The 21,040-nt window shown below is 36.0% G+C and overlaps 1 protein-coding gene across 2 annotated transcripts in view; it reads right to left on the bottom strand.

Moving 5' to 3' along the window:
* The window catches only part of LOC149806330 (uncharacterized), a 73,173-nt gene that overhangs the window by 15,009 nt on the left and 37,124 nt on the right, over nucleotides 1-21,040 (bottom strand). For both annotated transcript variants that reach the window (XM_089951646.1, XM_089951656.1), the window contains exons 4-6: nucleotides 20,488-20,579; nucleotides 3,856-4,041; nucleotides 2,672-2,800 (exon numbers count right to left, since the gene is read on the bottom strand). In XM_089951646.1, the coding sequence (XP_089807772.1) occupies nucleotides 2,672-2,800; nucleotides 3,856-4,041; nucleotides 20,488-20,579 (407 nt within the window). The remainder of the gene's footprint in view (nucleotides 1-2,671; nucleotides 2,801-3,855; nucleotides 4,042-20,487; nucleotides 20,580-21,040) is intronic.

The following is a 21,040-nucleotide window of genomic DNA, read 5'->3' as shown; positions in this document are numbered from 1 at the left end:
GAAATTTTTTATTAAAGCCACCAAGTTACTCCCATTCACAAGAACACAGGCAGGCTACAAATAATTTCTGGAAAGGGATGAACACATAAGTTGATTACAGTTGTATTATGTGCAATGGGGAAGTGTATATCCAGCGCTTACCATTTAGTGAGGCAGGGGGTATTCTTTACGGGTTACGTTGGGTTACATCTGCCACTAAATGTGTTGTTTCTTAATTTTAGTTTTGCTGATGATATGTAATTGATAACTCTTTCTATCACAGGTTTAATGGAAATTATTAAAGATATGTGAACATAACGCATTTGAGAATGATATCATCTATAATGCAAAAAATAAATAAATCAGTATGCATGGTCTTTTAGCCAACTTCTTTCAAATTACCAGCTCCTCCCCCTGTACATCATAATGGCAATACTCTTACATATGTCAACAGTTATACCTATTTGGGTCATATTTTGAAATCCAATCGGTCGGATAATGAAGATATGATGAGACATTACCGAATTTTGTGTACTCGAACAAACATGCTTCTACGTAACTTAAAAAATTGTTCATTGAATATCAAAATTATATTATTCTTATCTTATTGCTGCACTATGTATTTTGCTAATATGTGGACAAACTTTAGTGAATGAATGAAAAGAAAACTAGTTATTGGTTATAATAATAGTCTTCGTTTTCTATTAGGTCTTCCTAGGTGGAACAGTGCCTCCAACATGTTTGTAAATCATAATGTATTCAGTTTTGATAAAGTAATGAGAAAGTATGTATTCTCAATGATGACAAGAATATCTAGTAGTAAGAACTGTATATTGAAATCTCTTTGGAACCAAGACATTAATTTAGCTTCTCATATTATTAGAAGATGGAAGAAATTACTCTTTAAATGTGCCACTTAATTTCATTCGTAACAATGCAGGGCGCAATTAATTGTATAGATGTGTCTGTGTACTTGTATGTATGATATATATGCTTTTCTTATGTTTACAATGTTTTTACTTTATATCTATATTTTAATTTAGATGTATGGACTATGTAGTCTGAAATAAAGAATTCTTTTTCTTATTGTGATTATGGTGATTAAGATGATGACAGATTACATTTTGTAAGAGTGAGGAACAAAGCATTTCAGATCTCTTCTATGAATGTGATGTTACTTTAAACTTTTGGCACCGTTTTATAGAACTCTGTTAACCTTTTTAAACAAACTGTAATTTGCAGGAAGTGAACTTGATTTGGCTAAATATTATATTTACAATCGTAGATTCGATGTGCAAAAATATCCTTCCATTTATGTTGTTATGTAAGCAAATGAAACATAAAAACTGAAAACATACACCACTAGATTAAGGAAACAATATGACCAGTTTCTTTTAAAATGGGCTTCAATCCATAATATATAAGTTTGGTGAAAACACTTTTTGTTATTGTTTTCTTATTTGGATCTTATTGATTCTTTCTCTGAGACAGAAAAAAAAGTTGTTTACCAAAACTGTCACTAATTTTGGAACAAGGTCAGCAACAACACACAATGTTTCAATTCTGGACAATGTCAAATCCACTAACAATGTTACATTACAATATCATGTAATGAAATAATAATATTTTAAAACTAAAAGACAAACAATTAATTTAAATATACATAACAATGGCTAGATGGACTGGTTCCTTAATGGGTGGTTTGTGTAGACTGAAAGGCAATAATACTTCGTGTAAATGTTACTGAAAACAAAATTAAATGGCTAGTTGGACTGGTTCCCTATAAATGCATGGTTCGTGTAGACTAAAAGGCAAAATACTTCGTGAAAGGTTACTGGAAACAAAATTAAATGGCTAGTTGGACTGGTTCCCTATAAATGCATGGTTCATGTAGACTGAAAGGCAAAATACTTCGTGAAAGGTTACTGGAAACAAAATTACATGGCTAGTTGGAACGGTTCCCTATAAATGCATGGTTCGTGCAGACTGAAAGGCAATAATACTTCGTGAAAGGTTACTGGAAACAGAATTACATGGTTAGTTGGACTGGTTCCTTATAAATGCGTGGTTCGTGTAGACTGAAAGGCAATAATGCTTCGTGAAAGGTTACTGGAAACGAAATTATATGTAGTATCAATGTTATGTGTACAAAGGTCATGTGCCCTACAACTTGCACCAAAGATCAAGCAGCACGTGTTAGGATTTTCAGACCACTATTGGTACGGATAGGTAATGCAGTTCTACCAACTTGAACAATCACACTTTATGTACAACACAATATACCAACCAGAATAAAAAGTTGACTAATCACATCCCATGCGCAACATAAATCGGCCACTATACTGTCTTGACCTATCACACCTTATGTACAGCATATTATACCGGCCTTTATGTAATAGAGGATATCGGGAATCGTTCACTTCAGTGGCTTACTAATTATAATAGAGGTGATTTGCTTCCTATAGTGAAAAGAGCATTTATTAAACAGATAACAAAAATTCTGCAATCCAGATTACATATTTGAATACTTGACTTTGCAAAGTGATGATTTTATGTTTTGGGATTTATTGTTATAATTATTAAAATAATAACGAGTGATTATTTGTAAATCATATTCCTTTGGAATATTATAAAGTACTCAAATTACACATTAAAAAGTATAAATCTTTGAATATTAACGTATTGCGCTCACGTTCCGGAATCTCAGGAGTTGTTGGTCGTTGTGTTGTAGTTTTAATTGTTGGAATTGTTCGGTGGCTTTTCGTTGTTTGCAGGTCTAATCCCCAGGCAGGCTCTGTTGGAAAGGTCAAGGCAGTCCTTTCTGTTATAATAAAATGAAGATGAGATAATGAAGTAAAAGAAGATAAACTTTTTGTTAAGTGACATGCGTCACACTAATAATCCGCGTATCTTTAATATGTAGACGAGGGAGGGGGTTGGTTAAAGTCGTAGTAGTAGTAGTAGCAGTAGCAGCAGCAGTAGAAGTAATACAACTTCACCAAATTGGTTAGATGTATTAAAACAAGAGAAATCGCACAATGTGTAGTAGTAGCAGGAAGGGAATGTGTTAGAAGTAGTAATGTTACTGACAGTTGATTTAGTGCAAAGCATGGTTTTCTGGTGATGGTGGTGATGGTAGTTGTTCAAAACGTGTTGGCTGCAACAAGACGCGCAAGGTCATGTAAGTATACTGTAAATGCTGGAAACTACAGTGAAATAAAAGTAGTGATAATTATCTAAGATTACAATTTTTGTTTCAATAATATAGCCATCCATGTATGTATGTATGTATGTATGTATGTATGTATGTATGTATGTATGTATGTATGCATCTATGTATGTATGTATGTATGTATGCATGTAGGGATGCATGTAGGGATGCATGCATGCAGGCAGGCAGGCAGGCATGCAGGCAGGTAGGTAGGTAGGTAGGTAGGTAGGTACCTACGTAGGTAAGTATGTGTTTGTGTATGTATACGTGTCTGTCTAAAATTAAGTCAAATCATCTGTTATACTATCAAAGTGCAAATTCCTTTTGGGTATGTATACTTTTGCCAGAGTGAGTGGTTTATTGCGTTACTAGTCTAAAGAAATGAACAAATGACTATAGATATAAAACAAAATCTCTCTCTCTCTCTCTCTCTCTCTCTCTCTCTCTCTCTCTCTCATATTTACTGATAGACCCTAACATGCATAAACCATACTCAAATCAATGGCAGTGTTTCGTTCAATGAATAAAGATATTTCTCATGTGAGCAATGGGCAAGACGATGTCTTTGGGGGGGGGGGTATTTTGATGATGCAATAAAGCAATCAATCTATCTCTCTTTATAATCCATTTTTTGTTTCGGAAGAAAACATAACACAAGATCTTACGTTCGTTAGGCGGAGCAGTTGTTCCCTGGCGGAGGGCATTGTTTGTACTATTTTTACCTCCCATGAATTGTTTTTGTATATTTTGTTGTAACTGTTGTTGGCCTTGTGATTGTTGTCTTTGCTGGAACTCTTTCCACTGCGAAACACTCCAGTGATCAGGACCGGCTTTGTAGTGATTTTGTAAAGCTATAAAAAAATTAAACAGTTTGTTTATAATGAGATTGACAGTAGTATATGGTACTTATCTTGCTTTTAGTAGAACTCACTCCGCCATCTTTCTTATCAATATATAGCTTTTAGTAGAACTCACTCAGACATCTTTCCCATCAATAGATAGCTTTTAGTAGAACTCACTCAGCCATCTTTCTTATCAACAGATAGCTTTTAGTAGAACTCACTCAACCATCTTTCCCATCAATAGATAGCTTTCAATAGAACTCACTCAGCCATCTTTCCCATCAATAGATAGCTTTTAGTAGAACTCACTCCGCCATCTTCCCCATCAATAGATAGCTTTTAGTAGAACTCACTCAGTCATCTTTCCCATCAATAGATAGTTTTCAACAGAACTCACTCAGACATCTTCCCATCAATAGATAGCTTTCAGTAGAACACACTCAGCCATCCTTCCCATCAATAGATAGCTTTCAATAGAACTCACTCAGACATCTTTCCCATCAATAGATAGCTTTTAGTAGAACTCACTCAGCCATCTTTCCCATCAATAGATAGCTTTCAATAGAACTCACTCAGACATCTTCCCCATCAATAGATAGCTTTCAATAGAACTCACTCAGCCATCTTTCCCATCAACATATAACTTTTAGTAGAACTCACTCAGCCATCTTTCTTATCAATATATAGCTTTTAGTAGAACTCACTCCGCCATCTTTCCCATCAATAGATAACTTTTAGTAGAACTCACTCAGCCATCTTTCCCATCAATAGATAGCTTTTAGTAGAACTCACTCAGCCATCTTTCTTATCAATATATAGCTTTTAGTAGAACTCACTCAGCCATCTTTCCCATCAATAGATAGTTTTTGTAGAACTCACTCAGCCATCTTTCCCATCAACAGATAGCTTTTAGTAGAACTCAATTAAGCCATCTTTCTTCTCAATATATAGCTTTTAGCAGAACTCACTCAGCCATCTTTCCCATCAATAGATAGCTTTTAACAGAACTCACTCAGCCATCTTTCCCATCAATAGATAGCTTTCAATAGAACTCACTCAGACATCTTTCCCATCAACAGATAGCTTTGAATAGAACTCACTCAGCCATCTTTCCCATCAACAGATAGCTTTCAATAGAACTCAGCCATCTTTCCCATCAACAGATAGCATTTAGTAGAACTCACTCAGCCATCTTTCTTATCAATATATAGCTTTTAGCAGAACTCACTCAGCCATCTTTCCCGGGGCCCCGAGTGGCCGAGTGGTCTAAAGCGCTCACCGTTACGGATCACTGCCATCTCACCTCTGTCTGCGTGAGTTCGAGTCTCAGGCTCGGCTAACGTGGGTACGTGAGAAAGCCTGCCAGTAGCTTCTCGTGGGTCGGTGGTTCTTTCCGGGGTATTCCAGGGTTCTTCCTCCACCAATTATACTGGCCGCCATGTATAGCCTATCTTGTGCTGAAAAATGGCGTTAAACCCTACAACAACAACAACAACAACAACAACATCAGCCATCTTTCCCATCAATACATAGCTTTTAATAGAACTCACTCAGCCATCTTTCCCATCAATAGATAGCTTTTAATAGAACACACTCAGCCATCTTTCCCCTCGCTAGATAGCTTTCAATAGAACTCACTCAGCCATCTTTCCCATCAACATATAACTTTTAGTAGAACTGACTCAGCCATCTTTCTTATCAATATATAGCTTTTAGTAGTACTCACTCAGCCATCTTTCTTATCAATATATAACTTTTAGTAGAACTCACTCAGCCATCTTTCCCATCAATAGATAGTTTTTAGTAGAACTCACTCAGCCATCTTTCCCATCAACAGATAGCTTTTAATAGAACTCACTCAGACATCTTTCCCATCAATAGATAGCTTTTAATAGAACTCACTCAGCCATCTTTCCCATCAATAGATAGCTTTCAATAGAACTCACTCAGACATCTTCCCCATCAATAGATAGCTTTCAATAGAACTCACTCAGCCATCTTTCCCATCAACATATAACTTTTAGTAGAACTCACTCAGCCATCTTTCTTATCAATATATAGCTTTTAATAGTATTCACTCAGCCATCTTTCTTATCAATATATAACTTTTAGTAGAACTCACTCAGCCATCTTTCCCATCAATAGATAGCTTTTAGTAGAACTCACTCAGCCATCTTTCCCATCAACAGATAGCTTTTAGTAGAACTCAATTAAGCCATCTTTCTTATCAATATATAGCTTTTAGCAGAACTCACTCAGCCATCTTTCCCATCAATAGATAGCTTTTAACAGAACTCACTCAGCCATCTTTCCCATCAATAGATAGCTTTCAATAGAACTCACTCAGACATCTTTCCCATCAACAGACAGCTTTTAATAGAACTCACTCAGCCATCTTTCCCATCAACAGATAGCTTTGAATAGAACTCACTCCGCCATCTTTCCCATCAACAGATAGCTTTCAATAGAACTCAGCCATCTTTCCCATCAACAGATAGCATTTAGTAGAACTCACTCAGCCATCTTTCTTATCAATATATAGCTTTTAGCAGAACTCACTCAGCCATCTTTCCCGGGGCCCCGAGTGGCCGAGTGGTCTAAAGCGCTCACCGTTACGGATCACTGCCATCTCACCTCTGCCTGCGTGAGTTCGAGTCTCAGGCTCGGCTAACGTGGGTACGTGAGAAAGCTTGCCAGTAGCTTCTCGTGGGTCGGTGGTTCTTTCCGGGGTATTCCAGGGTTCTTCCTCCACCAATTATACTGGCCGCCATGTATAGCCTATCTTGTGCTGAAAAATGGCGTTAAACCCTACAACAACAACAACAACAACAACAACATCAGCCATCTTTCCCATCAATACATAGCTTTTAATAGAACTCACTCAGCCATCTTTCCCATCAATAGATAGCTTTCAATAGAACTCACTCAGACATCTTCCCCATCAATAGATAGCTTTCAATAGAACTCACTCAGCCATCTTTCCCATCAACATATAACTTTTAGTAGAACTCACTCAGCCATCTTTCTTATCAATATATAGCTTTTAGTAGTACTCACTCAGCCATCTTTCTTATCAATATATAACTTTTAGTAGAACTCACTCAGCCATCTTTCCCATCAATAGATAGCTTTTAGTAGAACTCACTCAGCCATCTTTCCCATCAACAGATAGCTTTTAGTAGAACTCAATTAAGCCATCTATCTTATCAATATATAGCTTTTAGCAGAACTCACTCAGCCATCTTTCCCATCAATAGATAGCTTTTAACAGAACTCACTCAGCCATCTTTCCCATCAATAGATAGCTTTCAATAGAACTCACTCAGACATCTTTCCCATCAACAGACAGCTTTTAATAGAACTCACTCAGCCATCTTTCCCATCAACAGATAGCTTTGAATAGAACTCACTCCGCCATCTTTCCCATCAACAGATAGCTTTCAATAGAACTCAGCCATCTTTCCCATCAACAGATAGCATTTAGTAGAACTCACTCAGCCATCTTTCTTGTCAATATATAGCTTTTAGCAGAACTCACTCAGCCATCTTTCCCGGGGCCCCGAGTGGCCGAGTGGTCTAAAGCGCTCACCGTTACGGATCACTGCCATCTCACCTCTGTCTGCGTGAGTTCGAGTCTCAGGCTCGGCTAACGTGGGTACGTGAGAAAGCCTGCCAGTAGCTTCTCGTGGGTCGGTGGTTCTTTCCGGGGTATTCCAGGGTTCATCCTCCACCAATTATACTGGCCGCCATGTATAGCCTATCTTGTGCTGAAAAATGGCGTTAAACCCTACAACAACAACAACAACAACATCAGCCATCTTTCCCATCAATACATAGCTTTTAATAGAACTCACTCAGCCATCTTTCCCATCAATAGATAGCTTTTAATAGAACACACTCAGCCATCTTTCCCATCGCTAGATAGCTTTCAATAGAACTCACTCAGCCATCTTTCCCATCAACAGATAGCTTTTAATAGAACCCACTCAGCCATCTTTCCCATCAACAGACAGCTTTTAATAGAACTCACTCAGCCATCTTTCCCATCAATAGATAGCTTTCAATAGAACACACTCAGCCATCTTTCCCATCAACAGATCGCTTTTAATAGAACTCACTCAGCCATCTTTCCCATCAATAGATAGCTTTCAATAGAACTCACTCAGCCATCTTTCCCATCAACAGATAGCTTTCAATAGAACTCACTCAGCCATCTTTCCCATCAATAGATAGCTTTTAATAGAACTCACTCAGCCATCTTTCCCATCAATAGATCGCTTTTAATAGAACTCACTCAGCCATCTTTCCCATCAATAGATAGCTTTTAATAGAACTCACTCAGCCATCTTTCCCATCAATAGATGGCTTTCAATAGAACTCACTCAGCCATCTTTCCCATCAATAGATAGCTTTTAATAGAACACACTCAGCCATCTTTCCCATCGCTAGATAGCTTTCAATAGAACTCACTCAGCCATCTTTCCCATCAACAGATAGCTTTTAATAGAACCCACTCAGCCATCTTTCCCATCAACAGACAGCTTTTAATAGAACTCACTCAGCCATCTTCCCATCAATAGATAGCTTTCAATAGAACACACTCAGCCATCTTTCCCATCAACAGATCGCTTTTAATAGAACTCACTCAGCCATCTTTCCCATCAATAGATAGCTTTCAATAGAACTCACTCAGCCATCTTTCCCATCAACAGATAGCTTTCAATAGAACTCACTCAGCCATCTTTCCCATCAATAGATAGCTTTTAATAGAACTCACTCAGACATCTTTCCCATCAACAGATCGCTTTTAATAGAACTCACTCAGCCATCTTTCCCATCAATAGATAGCTTTTAATAGAACTCACTCAGCCATCTTTCCCATCAATAGATGGCTTTCAATAGAACTCACTCAGCCATCTTTCCCATCAATAGATAGCTTTTAATAGAACTCACTCAGCCATCTTTCCCATCAACAGATCGCTTTTAATAGAACTCACTCAGCCATCTTTCCCATCAACAGAGAGCTTTCAATAGAACTCACTCAGCCATCTTTCCCATCAACAGATCGCTTTTAATAGAACTCACTCAGCCATCTTTCCCATCAACAGATCGCTTTTAATAGAACTCACTCAGCCATCTTTCCCATCAATAGATAGCTTTTAATAGAACTCACTCAGCCATCTTTCCCATCAATAGATGGCTTTCAATAGAACTCACTCAGCCATCTTTCCCATCAATAGATAGCTTTTAATAGAACTCATTCAGCCATCTTTCCCATCAATAGATAGCTTTTAGTAGAACTCACTCAGCCATCTTTCCCATCAATATATAGCTTTTAATAGAACTCACTCAGCCATCTTTCCCATCAATAGATGGCTTTCAATAGAACTCACTCAGCCATCTTTCCCATCAATAGATAGCTTTTAATAGAACTCACTCAGCCATCTTTCCCATCGACAGATCGCTTTTAATAGAACTCACTCAGCCATCTTTCCCATCAACAGATAGCTTTCAATAGAACTCACTCAGCCATCTTTCCCATCAACAGATCGCTTTTAATAGAACTCACTCAGCCATCTTTCCCATCATCAGATCGCTTTTAATAGAACTCACTCAGCCATCTTTCCCATCAATAGATAGCTTTTAATAGAACTCACTCAGCCATCTTTCCCATCAATAGATGGCTTTCAATAGAACTCACTCAGCCATCTTTCCCATCAATAGATAGCTTTTAATAGAACTCATTCAGCCATCTTTCCCATCAATAGATAGCTTTTAGTAGAACTCACTCAGCCATCTTTCTTATCAATATATAGCTTTTAATAGAACTCACTCAGCCATCTTTTCCATCGCTAGATAGCTTTCAATAGAACTCACTCCGCCATCTTTCCCATCAACAGATAGCTTTCAATAGAACTTACTCAGCCATCTTTCCCATCAATAGATAGCTTTTAATAGAACTCACTCAGCCATCTTTCCCATCAACAGATAGCTTTTAATAGAACTCACTCAGCCATCTTCCCCATCAATAGATAGCTTTCAATAGAACTCACTCAGCCATCTTTCCCATCAACAGATAGCTTTCAATAGAACTTACTCAACCATCTTTCCCATCAACAGATAGCTTTTAATAGAACTCACTCAGCCATCTTTCCCATCAACAGATAGCTTTCAATAGAACTCAGCCATCTTTCCCATCAACAGATAGCTTTTAGCAGAACTCACTCAGCCATCTTTCCCATCAACAGATAGCTTTTAGTAGAACTCACTCACCCATCTTTCCCATCAATAGATAGCATTCAATAGAACTCACTCAGCCATCTTCCCCATCAATAGATAGCTTTTAATAGAACTCACTCAGCCATCTTTCCCATCAATAGATAGCTGTTAATAGAACACACTCAGTCATCTTTCCCATCAATATATAGCATTTAATAGAACTCACTCAGCCATCTTTCCCATCGCTAGATAGCTTTCAATAGAACTCACTCCGCCATCTTTCCCATTCAATAGATAGCTTTTAATAGAAATCACTCAGCGATCTTTCCCATCAATAGATAGCTTTTAGTAGAACTCACTCAGCCATCTTTCCCATCAGCAGATAGCTTTTAATAGAACTCACTCAGCCATCTTCCCCATCAATAGATAGCTTTCAATAGAACTCACTCAGCCATCTTTCCCATCAACAGATAGCTTTCAATAGAACTTACCCAGCCATCTTTCCCATCAATAGATAGCTTTTAATAGAATTCATTCAGCCATCTTTCCCATCAACAGATAGCTTTCAATAGAACTCACTCAGCCATCTTTCCCATCAATAGATAGCTTTCAATAGAATACACTCAGCCATCTTTCCCATCAACAGATCGCTTTTAACAGAACTCACTCAGCCATCTTTCCCATCAATAGATAGCTTTTAATAGAACTCACTCAGCCATCTTTCCCATCAACAGATAGCTTTCAATAGAACTTACTCAGCCATCTTTCCCATCAATAGATAGCTTTTAATAGAACTCACTCAGCCATCTTTCCCATCAATAGATAGCTTTTAACAGAACTCACTCCGCCATCTTTCCCATCAACAGATAGCTTTTAATAGAACTCACTCAGCCATCTTTCCCATGGCTAGATAGCTTTCAATAGAACTCACTCCGCCATCTTTCCCATCAACAGATAGCTTTCAATAGAACTTACTCAGCCATCTTTCCCATCAACAGATAGCTTTCAATAGAACTTACTCAGCCATCTTTCCCATCAATAGATAGCTTTTAATAGAACTCACTCAGCCATCTTCCCCATCAATAGATAGCTTTCAATAGAACTCACTCAGCCATCTTTCCCATCAACAGATAGCTTTCAATAGAACTTACTCAGCCATGTTTCCCATCAATAGATAGCTTTTAATAGAATTCATTCAGCCATCTTTCCCATCAACAGATAGCTTTCAATAGAACTCACTCAGCCATCTTTCCCATCAATAGATAGCTTCGAACAGAACACACTCAGCCATCTTTCCCATCAACAGATAGCTTTCAATAGAACTTACTCAGCCATCTTTCCCATCAATAGATAGCTTTTAATAGAATTCATTCAGCCATCTTTCCCATCAACAGATAGCTTTCAATAGAACTCACTCAGCCATCTTTCCCATCAATAGATAGCTTTCAACAGAACACACTCAGCCATCTTTCCCATCAACAGATCGCTTTTAACAGAACTCACTCAGCCATCTTTCCCATCAATAGATAGCTTTTAATAGAACACACTCAGCCATCTTTCCCATCAATAGATAGCTTTTAATAGAACTCACTCAGCCATCTTTCCCATCAATATATATCTTTTAATAGAACTCATTCAGCCATCTTTCCCATCAATAGATAGCTTTTAACAGAACTCACTCCGCCATCTTTCCCATCAACAGATAGCTTTTAATAGAACTCACTCAGCCATCTTTCCCATCGCTAGATAGCTTTCAATAGAACTCACTCCGCCATCTTTCCCATCAACAGATAGCTTTCAATAGAACTTACTCAGCCATCTTTCCCATCAACAGATAGCTTTCAATAGAACTTACTCAGCCATCTTTCCCATCAATAGATAGCTTTTAATAGAATTCATTCAGCCATCTTTCCCATCAACAGTTAGCTTTCAATAGAACTCACTCAGCCATCTTTCCCATCAATAGATAGCTTTCAATAGAACTCACTCAGCCATCTTTCCCATCAACAGATCGCTTTTAACAGAACTCATTCAGCCATCTTTCCCATCAATAGATAGCTTTTAATAGAACTCACTCAGCCATCTTTCCCATCAAATGATAGCTTTTAATAGAACTCACTCAGCCATCTTTCCCATCAATAGATAGCTTTTAATAGAACTCATTCAGCCATCTTTCCCATCAATAGATAGCTTTTAACAGAACTCACTCCGCCATCTTTCCCATCAACAGATAGCTTTTAATAGAACTCACTCAGCCATCTTTCCCATCGCTAGATAGCTTTCAATAGAACTTACTCAGCCATCTTTCCCATCAACAGATAGCTTTCAATAGAACTTACTCAGCCATCTTTCCCATCAATAGATAGCTTTTAATAGAACTCACTCAGCCATCTTCCCCCTTCAATAGATAGCTTTCAATAGAACTCACTCAGCCATCTTTCCCATCAACAGATAACTTTCAATAGAACTTACTCAGCCATCTTTCCCATCAATAGATAGCTTTTAATAGAATTCACTCAGCCATCTTTCCCATCAATAGCTAGCTTTTAATAGAATTCACTCAGCCATCTTTCCCATCAATAAATACTTTTAATAGAACTCACTCAGCCATCTTTCCCATCAATAGATAGCTTTCAATAGAACTCACTCCGCCATCTTTCCCATCAAAAGATAGCTTTCAATAGAACTCACTCAGCCATCTTTCCCATCAACAGATAGCTTTCAATAGAACTCACTCAGCCGTCTTTCCCATCAACAGATCGCTTTTAATAGAACTCACTCAGCCATCTTTCCCATCAATAGATAGCTTTTAATAGAACTCACTCAGCCATCTTTCCCATCAATAGATGGCTTTTAATAGAACTCACTCAGCCATCTTTCCCATCAACAGATCGCTTTTAATAGAACGCACTCAGCCATCTTTCCCATCAACAGATCGCTTTTAATAGAACTCACTCAGCCATCTTTCCCATCAACAGATAGCTTTTAATAGAACTCACTCAGCCATCTTTCCCATCAATAGATAGCTTTCAATAGAACTCACTCAGCCATCTTTCCCATCAACAGATCGCTTTTAACAGAACTCACTCAGCCATCTTCCCCATGAATAGATAGCTTTCAATAGAACTCACTCAGCCATCTTTCCCATCAACAGATAGCTTTTAATAGAACCCACTCAGCCATCTTTCCCATCAATAGATAGCTTTTAATAGAACTCACTCAGCCATCTTTCCCATCGCTAGATAGCTTTCAATAGAACTCACTCAGCCATCTTTCCCATCAATAGATAGCTTTTAATAGGACTCACTCAGCCATCTTCCCCATCAATAGATAGCTTTTAATAGAACTCACTCAACCATCTTTCCCATTAATAGATAGCTTTTAACAGAACTCACTCAGACATCTTTCCCATCAATAGACAGCTTTTAACTGAACTCACTCATCGCTAGTTATTGTCAGTGTACTGTCAAGTTTCTAGACTTGCTTTCTTTTTTTAAAAATTACTTCATAACGAAAGTTTGTGAACGAGGGGACCAAAAGATTCTTACTACGTTCACGCCATCTGGTGGATAATAAACAATTCAGTTTTACGATGGTAGCATCTAGGTCAGATTGGACAGCTATTGTTTTTGTCGTTGTTATGGATTTTTGGGGTGGGTGGGTGAGTCTCTTTCATCCTTTTATTTAAGTTTTATAGGAAGAAGACAGAAGCACAAAAATAATTTGCATTAAAGGATACAAATAAAATAAACCAACGATTTTTGTAGAAAGCTTGTAACATATTTATGAACTTATCTGAGTTAAATCTGAGTATAATGTATAACTTTTATACTGAATTGATATTTCCCTAACCCCTCTTGTACAATGTTCAGTTCATTCATGGCCTATTCTTAATATTCCACTGTGACAAGGTGACTCAAACAAACAATATGGGTCTTGTGCATGATTAATGTTCACTATTATCATAACAGACTGGTTTGTTATTCGTCACCCCTCAGTCATGCCGATTGTTAGATATTTATCGCTGTAGGAGAAGTACATAAACAAGTAAACAGAATTGGCCGTTCATTTGAAGTCCAAGTTACGCATAGGCTTTTCATTTGCGATTCTAACTGTAAATGGTATACACCAAAATAAGCCAATCACTTTTCAAGCCTGACTGAAAGTAAATATACAACAAAACAAACCAATCAATTTTAAACCCTCACTAAGAGTAAATACACACCAAAATCACAAATTTATAAACACTATGCTCATAATTATAAGGCTCGTTATCTATCGTAAAAAATATAGAGATTCAAAATACGAAACTATCCAGTTGGTCTTTAAAGGTTTAATGGATTCGTGTACCGTTTGCTTTCAGGTTTGCACAATTTGATTCTTCCATGGCTGATGCATGAAACACAAGATCACAGAAACAAATGCATATACTATATAATCCATTAAAGACACAGTGTCTCTTGTTTTGAATATATGTATTATACCCCTAGAAAGAGACGGTCTCCTATTTTACATAGTGCTTCCTATCTTGTAAATATGTACCATATACCCCCTTAAAGACACAATGTCTCCTGTTTTACGCAGTCTCCTGTTTTTAATATATTGATTCATCATTACACAAATACATTATTAATGCGCACATAACTTCGCCCAGATAAATTTGAACTTAGTCACGCGATAGACATAACTTTCGAAAGAAAATGGCATTTTGGTCTACTTAACATTTAAATTTGGAGTCGTATTGTGAATGAATGCGCATTGCAGCAGCTTTTCCATTTGATCTGAAATGAATAGATTTGGGTATTTTTGTCGATTCTACGCAATTTCGTGATTATGGACTGGATTTATTTGTGCCAGTACTACATGAAGTACGTCGAATTTCAGCGGAGAGGGAGTAGCGTGTTGACATCTGCAAGTGTGTTTCTGTTCTGCCACTGAATGTTTGAAATCATAATGTGGGAAAAATATGAAGTCTTTCAATTGCGATTATCAAGAAAACGCTATAGAATATAATGTTTATTTCATTTTGAGTGCAGTAAGGAGGATGTAATTGCACTTCGAATATACCGGTAGTCGAAATTACAGTACAATTTCGAAATGTTTAATCAAGTATGAGAACCAGTGACATGGCTCATGTAATTCGGATTTGCAGAACTAATAAAGTACAGTTTGAGGAAATTCAGGATGTAAAACTGTTAGAATATTTTTGCTATTCTTATTACCAGCTAAAGAAGACAGTTTATGTCTTGTCACTTGCATGTTATTTGTAAGGACCAAGAAATTTTATGAAATCTGGCGTTTATCAATGACCTGAATCCGAAACATTGTATCAATAAAGTTAACGCAGATTGTGGCAAAGCAGCTGGTATATGACAGTCCACGAAACATCTGCTTTAGTTCATTTAGAAACAAATTTAATCAACCAAAACATAAAGCGCCTACTATGTGAGTGTAAATGATTTGTTTGCAAAGTAGTTCCTGATACACTATTGGGCACACGTGAGTGCAATATGACGTACACGTGAGTGCAATATTGTAAAATATTGCACGATTCTGACAATGTAAATTTAACGGAGAAAAAAAAATGAGCATATAATAAACCCCATTACAGGCACAGTCTCCTGTTTTAAACATGTTTTTCACCTTTGGTTCTATTTCAATAAAACAGTCACAGAAAAAGCCTGAATATGAAGTTCAAATAGAGAGAAAAAATCTTTCAAAGTGTTGTACGAAAATCAATAAATGCAAATTCTAATCTGAAATTTAAAAATTTAATATGATCTACACAGACTTTAAATCTGCAAACCAAAATAATTGATCTATTGACGTTATTTTCTGCAGACTTCGGAATTTTAAACAAGTTTACGGATTCGCAACAGAATTTGTGGATTTTTGTACACTTTATGATTTTTTTCTCTAATTTATATAGCAATCAATTCGAGAATTTCGAATCTTTAAACAAGTGATAATGATAAAACTACGCTACTGGTAAGAAAAAGTTTTCTTGTTTTATTATTTTCAATATTCATTCATGCTTTTATAAACAAAGAAATAAAGAAGCAAGATGGCATTCATGTAAGCCGTGATATTTCGATTACATATATATAAAGTTGACATATAAACAATAAACATTTTGCAGCGTTATTTTAATCTTACAAATAATTGTAATTAGTGGACAGCTAAGCCTAAGAGTTGATGGATTGCAGATTTCAGGGTGAAAAAGCTGACATATACGTAAGAATTTATAACAGGGACTGGGCAAATGTTGTGACTTTAAACACACTCCATGTTACTTGAACATATGATTAGAATCGAAATCGAGTTATGTCGGAGATCTAGATTTCAATTAGATTGCTATACAAGACCCAAGCCTGAAAATGGTTACTTAAGTAAATATGGGATGTGCATACACATGGCTATGAAAATACTTGTTTGCCAGTGATTTCAGGGATTTCAGGGATTCCAGGGATTTCATGGCTTCAAGAGAAAAAAGAGGCCTGCTTTTGGTATATATCTTTTAGACCATATTGCCTCACTATTTCATTATCGACAGAAGACAACATAATATTTTATATACAATATACGTTTAAGTATGATTTACTTTAATCTAGATTGAAATAGGTAGGTCAAAGTTAGATTTTTATAACTTTCCCCTAACAGAAATAGCTAGATATACATGGATATGATTTGAAATTTTGTTAATGTGTGACTATTTGAGGCTATTTTCGAAGCACATGAATATTTTGTACAGTTCTTTTGGTGGCCGTGCATTAATTTTATAGGCAGAAAAGATCGCTATATGCAATACAATTCCACAAACTGTCCATTAAAGAAGATTACCCCACCCACCCACCCACGCCTGAAAACTACGATGATTGGTTCTCTTTAGGGACCAGTCAATGACCTTTGTATACGGTGTATTTAGAGACATGCGCTTTGGTTAGTTTGTTTTATAGGCCTTGGATTTTCTTAAAAATTCGACACATTCTATTCAATACAGCAATCATTGCAACCTTGATGGTGACGTACGGGGTATGAAAATTGTACAATAGACCTCATCCCAACCTTGATGGTGATATACCGGGTCTGAAAATTGTAAGATAAAAAATTACCTCATCACAACCCTTTTGGTTGAGATACTAGGCGTGTAAATTGAACAAACTACCTCATCGCAACCTTTATGGTGACGTACGGGGTATGAAAATTGTACAATAAACCTCATCCCATCATTGATAGTGATATACCGGGTGTGATAATCGTAAACATGATGAAAAACGTATTGCGTAGTTTTAGGGCTATGAATTCTCCAGTGAGTTTTGAATTTTTTTCCCATTAAATAAATACAAATATATTTGTGAAATAAAGAAAATAAAATGTTAAGAGAAACAGAATAGACTGCTTGCTTCCGTTAAAGATAATCCACAAAAGTGGTTGAGAACGTTTAGATATTGTGATAAGATAGTTTATATCAGGAAATCTAGCATAAAAGGCTCCGATTGGATGAATCATTTTAAACATCGACTGCATTCAAAAACTGTTGGTGAGATTAATGAGGGGAATCTCGTCTGGACAGACACAATGTAGATTATGATTTTCTAAAAGAACCTATATCTGAGGAGGAATTATACTTAGACTCCAATCCGGAAATGCTTGCCGTCCAGATGGAGTACGGATTATATTTGTCACGTGTACTATGCCGCTTGTCACACCATTTCTAGTAACACTATTCAACAAAGATTTTTAATACTTGTGCTTTCCTTGTTCATTCGAAGACAGTATTATATGACCATTTATCATCGATTCAAGATATGCGTTAAACATTTACCGATGTTTTAAACGCGGTTTGAATGAGTGGACTGAAACCAATTGCATTATTCACGAAACACAAGCTGCGTTTCGACGGGGAAAACATATTCACTTTACCATCTGTCAACAGAAATGTATACAAGAAGAGGAGGAGGTTTACTGCCTGTATGTAGATTTTTCCAAAGTACTTGAATACTTCGAGCATGTTAAATTGTGGAGGTGGCTAGCTTCAAAAAGATATCATTGGACTATTTGTAACCATGATAGATGCAATGCACTCTGATTTGTGATCATGTGTAAAGTCAAGCGAAGTTTAACCGAATACTTTTATTTTACACTGGACACTATACAATGTTGTGTTTTGAGTCCACTATTATTTTATTTGTTGATTAACGATTTGAATCTATCACTGAAAGAAAATTATTCCAAACGTATTTTGGGATCAGAAAATGTCCCTGATCTACCAGACCTATTATTTGCTGATCATGGAGTCCACTGCACTGATAAATCGATAACATTACAACAACAAACAGACAAAATAGAACGCTTTTGTAATATCATGCTGGAATGGCAGCTAACTTGATTATGACAAAAGTAATTGTGTTTCGCAATAGAGAACCTTTAAGAATTATGCAAGTGGTTTGTTTTGGTTTTTACGGGGGGGGAAGCTTTTATTGTTCTTGTTTTGTTTTCGTTTTTTTTTTTAATTTAAAACTTTTGTTTTGTTTTTAAGTTTGAACGGAGCAAGAATTGCTAGAGCTTCATTTTACAAATGTATGAGTCCTGTGTTTACACCCAAATTATCTTAAACAAAATCTAAACAAACTTCAGTAGCCCAGAGTATCAAAACTATGTCACCTTATCAACAAAGGAATTTTGGATACTTAATTTGTGGATATGCCTTTAAAATATTTGATTCTATGGTCAAACCATTATTATATTATGGTTCTGAATTTCGATGCCCCACCTATTTAGAATTTATGCATGGTGTTGAAAGTCACTTCTGTAAATAATATGTTATTATCTGACTTAATGTGAATAATTTTATGTGGCCCTTAGAGAATGTGAATAATTTTATGTGGCCCTTAGAGAATGTGAATAATTTTATGTGGCCCTTAGAGAACGTGAATAATTGTATGTGGTCCTTAGAGAATGTTACTAATTTTATGTGGCCCTTAGAGAACGTGAATAATTGTATGTGGTCCTTAGAGAATGTTACTAATTTTATGGGGCCCTTAGAGAACGTGAAAGACGCCATTGTATGTTTTGCATATGTGCGTTAAATATTGGTGCTAACAAATCAACATGAACAGATATCCATCAGAATGCTACAAAATAACGCAGTCATTATATGATAACAGGCAAGTTACGTGGAAGAAGTTATTATTTAGATATTGGTTTTGGCTTTGAATGGATGTCGTTAGAAGTTATTATTTAGATATTGGTTTTGGCTTTGTATGGATGTCGTTAGAAGTTTGAGATGTTTGTGTAACTATAACAACCTTTTCTCAAAGAGTGAAGAATTGAATTAGTCAAAATTGGAAAAATAAAACCACTCAGTCGCCAAAACGTATGTGTTATGACATTTATAAAACACAATTAAATCTTGAGTCGTGAAAATATTTGTATTATTACGTTTAGAAAACACTATTACTTGCTGAGTCGCCTGAATTATGATATTTATAAACACTATTAAATGTTGAGTTGCCGAAATGCATGTATTATGACAGTTATTAAACGCTTTTAAATGTTGAGAAATATCTTTACATAGGATTACCACTTTATACAAGTAAAGCTCTCCTGAGATTCAGATGTTCTAGTCATAGATGTTTTAAATAGACTGGTGTACACGATAATGTTTTTGCTTCTTGTCATTTGCATACTAAGTGTAACCTTAGTATAAATATCATGCAGTTTTCATTCAATATTACCCATAATGCAAATATTATGCAGTTTTCATTTGGAAACATCATCAACCTCATACAGAAAAGTATTTAGACAGACTTTGTTATAACAATCCATTTCTGGAATAATAGTATGGCTTTATGTTAAAACAAAATCTCTTTTGTTATTCACAGATTTATTATTTGCTGTGTCGACAAGTAAATACATACAATATTTAGTATATGCAATATATATATATATATATATATATATATATATATATATATATATATATATATATATATATATATATATATATCTATATATATATATATATATATATATATATGATGTGCGCTTCGTTTAATAGGTTTTGTCTATGATGGTTCTTTCTTTTGTATGGTGAGAAATACAAATAAGCATGTAAAAAATAATTATTTACTGAAATTTAATGCAAAACGATCAGCTGGTCAAAATTAACTTGATATATTGGGGGTGGGGTCTTCTTTTCATTGTGCAATAAAAACTCAAACTAATTTTACATACTATGACATAGCTTGCCATTACAGTGCTCTCCCTTTTCACATCTTGTGCATGCATTCCCCTTTTGAAACGGAAATGAACCTACAATATTACCCCTGAAAAGCAAAATAGTCACATTTTAGGCCACGTTTTAATGGACATGTTTGTGCACCTTTCATCAGCTGGATCAGAAAAGGGTGATAACAATATTGGGTATTTCGGATACAGTAATTATCAGTTTCCATTCAATATTATCCATAACGCAAACTTGAACAAAAACAAAATTTAAAATCTTCTGACCTTAAAGTATGACAAATACTGAATAAATTACAGAAAAGTACATTTATTGGCGTGAAATAGTCCCGGTATAGTAGTTAAAGATAAAATTTGTAGCAATGTAAGAAACAAACAATATCAAAACATATCTCCAAGTGTCAAACTTCAAGAAAGGGACCTGCCAAATATTACTAATATTACTGAATTTTCTTTCTGTGAAAATGCGCACTCAACCTAAAACATCATTTTGGAACCAGATCATCATTCTTTGTTTCAAATATGAACATATGATTTTAAGTAA

This window comes from Sinohyriopsis cumingii, chromosome 1 (genome assembly GCF_028554795.1).
Source record: "Sinohyriopsis cumingii isolate HCF-2022 chromosome 1, ASM2855479v2, whole genome shotgun sequence".
In the NCBI taxonomy this organism is placed as follows: domain Eukaryota; kingdom Metazoa; phylum Mollusca; class Bivalvia; order Unionida; family Unionidae; genus Sinohyriopsis; species Sinohyriopsis cumingii.
The sequence above is the reverse complement of the archived record's forward strand: the minus strand, read 5'-3'. Positions and strand labels throughout refer to the sequence as shown.